The 11078-nt window shown below is 36.3% G+C and overlaps 1 protein-coding gene and 1 long non-coding RNA gene across 2 annotated transcripts; one reads left to right on the top strand and one right to left on the bottom strand.

The window, feature by feature from the left end:
- Positions 1-3139: 3139 nt before the first annotated feature.
- LOC131662553 (uncharacterized) lies at positions 3140-6372 on the bottom strand. Its single transcript, XR_009301657.1, has 2 exons — positions 3997-6372; positions 3140-3313 (listed from the first exon to the last, which is right to left on the bottom strand). It is a non-coding gene; the product is annotated as an uncharacterized LOC131662553 (long non-coding RNA).
- Positions 6373-7570: 1198 nt separating this feature from the next.
- On the top strand, positions 7571-8536 carry LOC131659291 (uncharacterized). Its single transcript, XM_058928503.1, has 3 exons — positions 7571-7588; positions 7654-7836; positions 8003-8536. Exons 1-3 carry the CDS (start codon positions 7571-7573, stop codon positions 8534-8536), a joined length of 735 nt encoding a protein of 244 aa, XP_058784486.1.
- The last annotated feature ends 2542 nt before the right edge of the window (positions 8537-11078 follow it).

Genomic DNA, 11078 nt, shown 5'->3' with positions numbered 1-11078 from the left:
CATTTCCATCGATGAAGGCGACGATGAACGCTACCTCCACAACATCATCCCAACACCCAGTTCCTTTACTCGACCCAGGAGGATATCTTAACTTGCAAGAATTTGGGACTCTAAATCGAGCTTTACTTCCGCCTCCAAAACCACCTTATCGGAATGACACACAATGGTTGATTTATTTGATAAAATTCTGTGCAAATTTTGGTTGGATGTGCTCTGTACAAAAGGTGTTTGCTGAAATGTCTGAACAAAGTATTACCTCATGGTGGACCTTTATTCAAAGATTGTTTACGAGCAACACATATGGTTGGGAAGCACACACATCACTCTCATTGGATTTAAGGAAGGTTTATGAAATAAACACCAATTTTCCAGCTTATATTTTAGAGCAGAATCAGGGAGATAGAGAGATTTGCTGGGAATCTACTAATGACTCCATTCTCTCTATTGGATACTTTGATGAAAATATTTTTTCCTGGAACTTGTCATCTGCATCACCTTTCAAAAGCCAACAAACCATAACCGGAAAATTTGCGGTTCCAAAACCACCGGACCCTCATTTGCAGAAGGAGCTGCCTTACGAAGAGTTAAAGTTATTACTCTTTAATGGTGATATAAATTCTAGTGGTGAGGAAATCAATGTGGAATTGTTTCAAAAGGCAAGTAAGTTATATGTGTTAGTTTTTTATGTGAAAAAAAATGGACATTGCTGGAATTCCAACAGTAAGTTTCTTTGGCATCTATACTTTAAAGATTATGGTATGTTAGAAAAGCCATTTATTGACACAGGGCAGAAAGCTTACGTGACTATTCCCCAGCATCTTTTCCATCTTTTCTTTGTTATAGTTGATAAGCTTGGTTATTTCAATAACACTAGACTAATGGTCATTTATGATATTGCTTTTATGACTCTTAAGACTTATAAAATTGTTTTGAGAAATCACTTTGTTGTTAAAACAATTAGTGGAACTCAGAAGTTTGGACATGTGGGAGCCTCATTGTCCTTTGAGAATAATTATTGGTTGAAGATAGATAAAAGAACTTATTTTGCTTGGATTGAGTTCTCTTCGATTTTTACCGGTTGGACATTCTTTGTGTTAATTTTGATAGGGTTTACTCAAGCATTATTGGCTTCCAAATATGGATTAATTGCTGCTCTGCACCAGTATGTTAAATTGCTTCAGGTTTATGCAAATTCTAAAATCAAGCTTGAACAAGTTGTTTCATGCTTGCGGTATTGCAGCGGGCTTTGTCGTATTATCATCACGACTCCTGAATCTGCATTGATGTACTTGGAGATGTCTTCTAGCATTCTAATGACTGAGGCAGTTCAACCAGTGGCTGATGTTTCAAGGTATTATCTTCCTAGCCGATACAGAAATATAACAAAGTTGCAGGAAAAGGGTTTGAAATTGACCATAGTTGGAGAAGAGGTAATATTATCTAGTGATGATCTCCATGCGGTGTTAGAAGATACTGTTTATGACATTGTATTGAAGTCGGTTAGACAACAGAAAATCAATTTGGAAGAAAGGCAAATAGTCCAAGGTTCACGACTTAGAAGATTAATTTGTTTATCTTATATGACTTGTCGAAAGCTTAAGAAAGACTTAACCTGTGGTGGTTTTGAATATGGTGTTTCATCGAAGCTTGTTATTCCGGATCTATTTTTCACAAAAGAGGTTCGAGATCGCCAACGGTCTTCGTGTGTGGTGAACTTAGATATCAAGTGTTATGAGTGTCACAATTGGTTCCTATTTGGCCAAGTTTATTTCCAGGTGTTTTATTTGAGTGGTCAAGAGTTTAAATTGGCGGTTGGATGTATCTTCACTAGCAGAGTCTTTCCATTCAGGCTGTGGAATCCAGGAAAGAATAATGTAACCAGAACAATTTAGCATCTTAAGTGTTATTTTTCAACCTTGAGGACAAGGTTGTTTTTGAAGGGGTTGGTAATGATAGAGAAGAGAAATTATTTAGAAAAATAATTTAGTTATTTAAATTAATGCCTAATTTTTATTAGTAGTACTTTTATTTGTATTGGGCTTTTTAATAGTGTTTGGGCCTTCTAGTTAAATATCCACTATGAGTACTATATATGTAATCTTTTGAGACTTTGAAGAGATCAAGAAATCAAATGAAGTTTCTTTTTATTCCTTTTGTTTTATTTACTCATTTTAGTGTTTTTCCTCTTTTATTTTAGAAACCCTAGCTCTATAGTCTTGGTAGGAAAAATCTTCCTATCAATAACATTCACCTTAGCACAACTATGATACTATCAATCAGCATTTTCTTTTTTAAAAAAAAAAACCATTAACACCATTAAATTCAAAATATTCATAAACTTCCACAACTTTCAAATAATATTCAAATTTTAAATCTGTACATAATTTTATGCGAATTCTAGAATTTGTTTTAACTATTCTTTGACCTTACATGTTTAGACTTATTTTGCAGGAAAAACTTAAAGCATGAAATTTTGGATTGTTACCGACAACAAAGCAATAAATCGATATCAAGGTAAAGAGCGAAGAAAAAGAACAGAGTCGCGACCTCCACGCACACGAACAACCGAACGGATATATCCAAGACCGCTGCTCAGATTGTAAGCCGTGACCAACCTCGGTGCACCAGCCGCGACTCTCTCCAATGGACTTCCTCCTTTGCGATTCCAGTACCTTTTTCGTTTCATTTTATTCTGATTTAAGGTGATGTGGTGTTTCTATTCTTGTTGATTAAATGAGAAAGAGAAAGAGAGATTGAGAATGATTTTCTCATTCCTCCACACAGATCTGTTTCTTACATGTATGTTTTTTTTGTTTTTTTTATTCTCGCCATGTGGCAATACATGATTGGATAGAATAAATAAAGAAAAGCCTAGCATGAAACTAATCACACTCCCAGCTTCAGGAAACAATGGGCGTTCCCTACTGTTTCAAATGTTAATCTTTTTTTTTACTTTCATTTTGTTATAAATTTATATTATTATTTTCTTATAATTTTAATTAAGATTTAAAAGTAGGTTTTGTTTAGGAATTGTAATTGGGCCTTAAGTCTTAGATGATACACCATACCAATTTCATTCTCACCCTTTTATTTAATTAGTAGGTCATTAGTTATTAATATTAATCTAAAAGATCAATAATTAAAATAAAAAAAAACATTTTATTAGTAATTCTTAGATTAATTAAACCAGTTGGTTTGTACATATTCATTCTAATTTTTCCTTTAACAGAAAAATGATGGGTGAATATCTATTTCATCCCGCCTTCGAATTGGTCGACTCTCTATGTCGCACCGGTCAAATATCTGAAGCCCCCTAAAAAATATCATACACAATCAGTTAATGCCTTGAGTGATAATCGAATGCATGCTAAGAATGCGTGAATCAATTTAAAAATTCCATTTATTAAAACACTAATATTATTTAACAAAAAAAGGGATTATATGCGAATGAATTTATTTTATTAATTACGATCCTACGTAAATTACGAACTGCGTACACTTCAAAACACCATAACAATTCAAACACAAATAAATGCATATAATGCCATAAAAAACACCAACAAAACTACGAACTACGTTGACTCTGATCTTCCAATAAGGAGATACGTAGGCATTTGGGCAACCAAAGCGAGTCCCCTTTCTCTAAAAATTAAGTAGGTTTAAGATTTTATTCTTTACCCTACTATTTACTTTTAACCACAAACTTTTTATCATAAACCTTGCATAAGAGACATTGTAAATCTTAAGGAAGAATTAGGGGTGCCTAATACCTTCCCTTAATCCTAATTTCTCGACTTGCCTAGAAAACTCTTAATTAGGTTTTATCCTATATTTACCCTTATCCTTAGGATAGAATAAATATAGGTGGCGACTCTGTATTTTAGGTTAATAGCTTAAAATTAAAATTTGGTCGTAACAATATGATGTTGAATGCTTACCCTAGTTCTCATGGCAAGATATGGTACACGAATAGGTAAAAGGGAAAAGGAACAGTACCGTACGGATAGAAAATCCGCAATGAGCTAGCAAGCGTAAGCGGAGAAATCTGGGAATATCGCGTAACAACTGTCCACAAGCAACAAGCAACATCAGGAATCCGCAGAATCAAAATATCAAAGCACTGCGACATCGCGAAAATAAACCGCACGTCGCATCGAGTCATATATCAGCACCCTCGTGCAACACCTGCAGACGAATACACAATACATACAGACAAATATCATAGTATCGTGTCCCACAAATAAAGTGGAACACGAGGCGGCTCGCACCAAACAAGAATCTCCCGAATATTCCTAGCATACAGTAGCAAATATGTCATAGATAACAAAAACGCAGCCCGAAGTTGCGACAAGACTGAAAATATGAAGAAAGGTATAAAATAATGTAACGGAACCACGCACACTCAAGAAATAAGCGAAACCAAACCTAAGTAGCCAACATGATTGAAATAGTATGCAAATATTAAAAGGATATGAATGCAAATGAAATTCGAAGCAAAACTACACATGTCAATTGAACCCGGATACTAGTGAAAACGGTATAAACCACTAAAAAATAAAAGTCATCGGAATTAAAAAAAATCACACAGTTACTATAAAACGTGTCAAGAAACTCAAAAACATGATCTAAATTTATTAAATTGGCCTGAAGGCACGACTTTCTAGACGGGGAAGAAGCAAAATTGATAATAAAAAGTCGGCCGAAACCGAAAATAAAGCGCTCGAACAGTTCTGAAAACATTATTCCACTCAACAAACATTATTCACATGCTCGAAAATGCTAATTGGATCAAAAGATATGGTATTCCCAATTAAAGTCGACGTATCGCGTGCGTTTTGTAAAATTGAGAAAAAGAGGAAAAAAAACAAATGCAATTCAGAAATTCCAGCATATTTTATCAATGATTGGCACTCATATAAAGCCCATTTTACCTATTTGAATCCACCATTAATTACTAAACAATAAGCACAACAATTACTCTTATATTTTCATATTTTTTATGAGCCAAACTAAATGAAATGCAACACAACCAATGCCAACAAAAATTCTGCACTAAAACAGTTTTAAAACAGTCCCAAAAAGTCCATTAAAAACACACCTAAACACAAGAAAATGGTTCATGGTATTTTGCACAAGATAGCATATAATTGACATGTTGAAAATTAGAATAAAGCATAGCTTCAAGTAAGCACCAAGTGTCAAATTCTCAACAATTTTACAAGTAAGCATAACACATTCAATTCTCAATATTGTGTCATACACCAATTAACATGTCTATACCAGTCCATAATTTTAAGAATCATCACCATTTATCAATGTTTATCTCACATAACTTTACCCTTCAAGAATCAATGATTATGCATAAAACTCAAATTCAAGAATAGAAGCAATAACGACAACCACCAATAATTTCCAAATTCTAGCTTTCAATGTACATCCATAATCATGATTATTTGGTTCACCATGCCATTACATAATACAACAAGTAGCATCAAAATTACCTTCAAGAATTTTAAGCAATTAATCGCAAACCTCATTATTGACTCATGACGCTATATTCATGTTCAAAAATTCAGCACAAGCATTATTTCCATTTTGCAAGAACTATCACGTTTAAACGTACTGCTAACAACACTCATGAGCAACAAAAAATGAACCAAGCGCTATGTGCCTCATCTATCACCACCAAGCTTTGGGAAAATTCAGCAACAACAACGTTTAATCAATGTTGCAACTAGCTCTCTAAATATACTATTATACAACAAACACGAACAACACAATTGCCACAATGATTCACTCAATTAACATCAAAACAAAACCTCAAATAATTTTCAGCATCATCATCCATCCATAAGCAAACAAAACAACACCATCATCAAATTGATTCAAGTATTTCAATCTAGACACAAGAACAACACCAACTCAATTTCCATAAAACAAAATCAAGTAAGTCAAGATTCAATTGTAATTAAGGTTTAACGAATTACCGAAACGTGAACGAAGAGAAGGTTGGAGAAAGCAATCGCGGATGTCTCGCGCGAGAGGGATAGGAGATCGCCGGAAACGTCACGTTGCGGCGGCCGGAAACGAAATTGGCGAATGGAGCGGCCGGACAAGATTTGTCGGCGATGTCACGACCACGTAAGCGGATCGGTGTATAGGAGATTGCGGCTGAGGGAGGAGGTCGCAGTGGTCAATCGATAGCCGGAGGTAATCGGAGAAGAAGAGGATTGATTTTGTGGTGTTTTGGCAATTTTTGATTATGTGATCTTGAGCATCTTCATAGTATTCTTGGTGAAAATGATATAAAAGTAGTGTTTGATTGTAGAGAGAAGGGAGAGAGAATTGAGTTTTTTTTGTGTAGAGAGAGAGTGGGAATTGATGAATGAATGAAAATTGAGACAAAAGTGAATATATACTGTAAGCGTGAATTGCCCGAAATACCCTCAACGTGTCTCTTTTTAGCTCATTTTCAAGGAAATACGACTCGGTGCAAAAAGTGAAAACAAAACCAACGTCAAATCGAAGATGACCAAATTTGTGACTCGTAGCTGTGAGAGTCGTCTCAATATGATAAGCGGTCAAAAAGTTACACGCGTTTGAATGACGAGAAACGTCGGTTCATCTAGTGCGACTGTGTAGAATTTTGTGAGTACCGCTCAATGAACGCGATCAAACTCATCCCTCGGCTCGCAATCTAAATGAACATATGTGACAAATAATCGAAGCTAACAAAATTTTCGAGAGAATGCCGCCAGAATGGACTTCATACGATAAAAATCGAAGAAGTTATGAATTTTCAAACTTGTCGCGACATACCCGAAAATACACTTTTTGCCGAAAAGTCACGACACTCTTCAAAATCCTGGGTGTTTTCAGTGCATAATTGGTCTTCGGCCCGAACATATGAAATTTCGGGAATAATGGCACAGAACTGCAATTAAAATCTCGAGTGAATCTGATAAGCAGGTCATGAGATATGAATTCTTTAGTGTCCAAAAACCTGCGGTTCAGCACCATTTTTCACTATAAAAACTCAGGTAATTTGTGACTTTGAGGATTTCCTTCATATAATACATTGTCAAACTCAACAAAGGAAATGGAGTAGACCTCGAGATGGAACGTTTGGCATAGGTCTCGCTTCAATACAGTAATCCACACAGGAAAATTGAATTTTTGAATATTCGATGAACTGTAGAGCGGCAAACCCGAACTTTCAGAAAACAATTACTTCCCGCCACTTTCCTTGATGAAATAGCCTTCGAATCGAACATGAAAAACGTAGGGAACATTGAAGTAGTCCCGGAAACACAGGAATCCGGCTCGCACCACCTTCCGGACGAGATCTACAATTTTCCATAGAAACAGATTTTCGCACCGACTTTCTTGGAACCACAAGAACTCTTTATTATTTTTCTTCAATTTGCGAATGACGAAATAAACGCCTTTTATAACTTATGGCACATATAAAGAGGGAAAATTTTGGGGTGCAACATCGACTACTACCTTAAAACCAACGACTTCTTCTAGTCAGAGGGCTCCTTCTGCAAAGGGTGTTTCTCCATAAAGAATGGCAAAGAGTTCAAAGGTACTACTTCGAAGAACCTCTCTTGTCTTTTCACATTTTTTGACTATGATTCTTACATTTTTTAGGGTAGTAGTTTGCCCCCTCAAACACCAAAGAAAAGAAAAAATTTCAATAAGGACACAGCAGTAATCACTGAAGATGATGGCGAAGACGTCCCTCTTACTCCCTTCAAGACCAAGAAGAAACAACAGAAAACTAAAGCGTCAAAAGATGCCTCATATCAAGCTACCAACCAAAAAGATATCGAAGTGAAAATCCTCCCTCCTCCTCACCTCCACCCTCTGGGTTTGTAATTTTGGAGCATATTGGTAGTAATGCCTCTAATCCTGATGATCAAAAGGTAAAATCCTATTTCAGTAACTCGTTTCTCTCTCGAATGTTCCTTTTCTTGATCTAACGTTTCTTTATTTACAGGATAAATCAACTCCTCCTCCTGCTTCTACTACCAACCAAGATGCTCCTTTGAAAATTGGGATTCCTTCACCTCCTCCTACATCTAGTGGCGCCATCCAAAACAAGGGGTCTTCGACTGGGGTTCACCAATTGGAAGCAGGTGATGTCCAAGTCGAACATGAGACTTCTTCTCCTGACGAAGATGCTCTGACAGAATTTAAACAACTTAGCAAAAAGGTAATGGAGGAAAATGAAGAATCTGAAAGTACTCCTAACAGTTCTCATCGGAAAAGGGCTCAATTTCTTGAAGATTTTATCGAAGATGAAGAGCATTACTCAGATGAGGTTGAGACATACTTTCATGACGTTGAGGAAATGGAGAAAAGAGAACAAGAGCCTGAGGGCACCCAACCAACACATCCCGATGCAACTGATGCACCACAGTTTACTCAATCGCAAGTTCGACCAGCTCCAAGCCAAATTCCAACTACACCAACTACTAAGGAGGGGAAGATAGCCCTAAAAAAGAGTGATCCCCTTAAGTATGTAAAATGATGATGGCTCTAAGGGAGTCTTCTTCTAAAAAAAAGTGTTTTTGGGGCTTCGACCCAATCTGGTGCTAGCGCCAATGTAGCCTCCTTTGATGAACTCCTCCAGCAGGTGAAGTAGGTTGTATTCGAAGTTGACTTATTCGAGGTGTTAAAGAAAGACGTCACTGATTGCTTTAGGATGAATAAGTTAATCAGTCGAATTAACATCACTTCTTTCCCCACTAACATAGGTGATACCCAGATAGATATCCAGATTTTGATTGACCAAATTTGTGCTAAATACAAAGGGGAAGTTGATGCAACCTCGAAGCTTCAAGCAAAGGAACAAGCACAAGCTGGTGAATTTGACAAAGCTCTCAGCACCTTTAAAGCATCTTAGGATTTAGTGGCTTCAATAAAGACAATACAAACAGAATTTGATACCTATACAACTTCAATCACACTCTAGGAGTCTCATATTATGGAATTACAAAAGAAAATTGTTGATGCCAAAGTAAAACAAGCTTCCATTAAAGGGTTGGACAGTAGTGAGGCTGATGATCTGGTTGCACAGAGCGTTGAACACGTCGAATAAGCTTCAGCCATGAACGAAGAAATTGCACGCCTTAAAGGCATACATGTTGTTGTTCAGTATAAGCTTAGTTTGGCGAAGATCAAATATGAGAGGATGAAAGCCACTATACCATTTTAATTTCCATGTGTAATTCATATTTCATTGTATTTTCTTTATGTTGTAAACATTCTAGACAAAGTCATTTTGGTATTTATTTAAATTAATTCAATCACCATTTTGGCTACGTATAATCTTGTTGCTTATTATCTTGTCATGATTTTTATTTCTTGTAGGAATGGTTTATACTTCTTTAAGTATTTCCCATTTACTTTTAGGATCCTTCAATCCTCAACTAACTCCTCTATTTCATAAGCATTGTTTGAAAATGCCTTTAGAATTCGGAAAGGTCCTTCCCAATGTGGAGACCATTTTCCGAACATTTTATTCTTTCGATCCATAGGCAGTATAACTTTACATACTAAGTCATTTACAGTGAAAACCATACCTTTAACCTTTTTATTGTATGCTCTAGCCACTCTTTCTTTTTCTCTTCTTAGCCTTTCTAAAGCATGCAATCTTTCTTCATCTAAATTTACTAATTCATTCATCATCATTTCCCAGAAAAGGTCGGAAGGAATTTCCTTTTTCCTTTGAATTCTAACTGATTGTAAGTAGATTTCGATTGGTGACACTGCATCATGGCCAAACGTGAGTTGGAAAGGTGTGGTATTAGTTGCTTCTTTAGGGGATGTTCGACAAGCCCAGAGCGCTTGATCTAGAGTCTTGTGCCAATTTTTTGGCTTCTTCCCTACATGTTTCTTTACTAACCCAATTATTACCTTATTGGTTGCTTCAACTTGGCCATTCGCTTGAGCATAGTAAGGCGTGGATGTTAATAGTTTGAAACCTATTTCCTTGGCGAATTCCTGCATCTTTCGACTAGTGAAGTCTGGTCCTTGGTCTGTTGTGATACTTTTTGGGATGCCAAATCCATAAACTATTTGTTTCTGAATAAATTCTATAACAGTCTCCTGGTTCACATTCACTAAAGGTATGGCCTCAACCCATTTTGTAAAGTAATCTATACCCACTAAAATGTACCTTTGGTTCTTAGATGAAGCAGGTCGAATTTCTCCAATCAGATCTAGTGCCCAACCTCCGAAGGGCCAAGGTTTGATAATTGCATGAAGTTCGCTTGCTGAAGCATGTGGAATACCAACGTGTATTTCGCACTCCTTGATGTGCTCCACACGCTCCACTATGAACACTAGATAATGCCAAATATGCCTTAATTTCTCCTAAGCATTTTAGAAAAACTCCTTCAGGGTTTTTTTTGAACAATTCATTCCCCATTAAAACATAAGACAAAGCTCTATACTTAGTCTTTCTTACTGTATCTATCGAAGGGTCTCTGAGATAATTAATAATTGGACTCCTCCAATCTGTATCTGCTAGAGTGTCAATGGCCAATACTTCAAATTCTTCTTTGTTAGCATAACCTAACTGTGTACTCTCCAAATCTGTTGGAGACAATCTGGCAGTCATTGCTTTCCCTCTAACTTCGACCAATTCTTCTAGTTTTTCTTTCGGCACTCTATACCCTGATGTTAGTTGCGCAAGGTCATTTGCCTCTTGATTTTTTACTCTAGGAACATGCTTTATATTTGCATATTTGAATTTTTTAAGTAATCTTTTTGCAATAACAAAATACGTAATCAAATTTTCTTTTATGCACTTGTATTCCTTTGTCAATTGCTTTATTACTAACTCAGAGTCTCCTTTGATTTCGACTCTTGTTTCCCCCAAAATTCCAACAAGGCTTCAAGTCCTGCAATTAAGGCTTCATATTCTGCCTCATTGTTTGAACAAAGAGGGACTTCGATTCTATACTTGAGTTTTGTTGGAATTCCATCGGGAGAAATTATTAGAATCCCAACCATTTCCCTATCATATGCTACCCCACATCTAGAACAGATCGTACACTCTATTTCAT

This window comes from Vicia villosa, linkage group LG3 (assembly GCF_029867415.1).
Source record: "Vicia villosa cultivar HV-30 ecotype Madison, WI linkage group LG3, Vvil1.0, whole genome shotgun sequence".
NCBI lineage: Eukaryota > Viridiplantae > Streptophyta > Magnoliopsida > Fabales > Fabaceae > Vicia > Vicia villosa.
The sequence above is the reverse complement of the archived record's forward strand: the minus strand, read 5'-3'. Positions and strand labels throughout refer to the sequence as shown.

Bases quoted from the DNA above. Each gene is read 5' to 3' on its own strand.
- LOC131659291 (XM_058928503.1), top strand. The intron at 7,837-8,002 runs GTGAAAATCCTC...CTTTATTTACAG, and splicing joins CCAACCAAAAAGATATCGAA to GATAAATCAACTCCTCCTCC.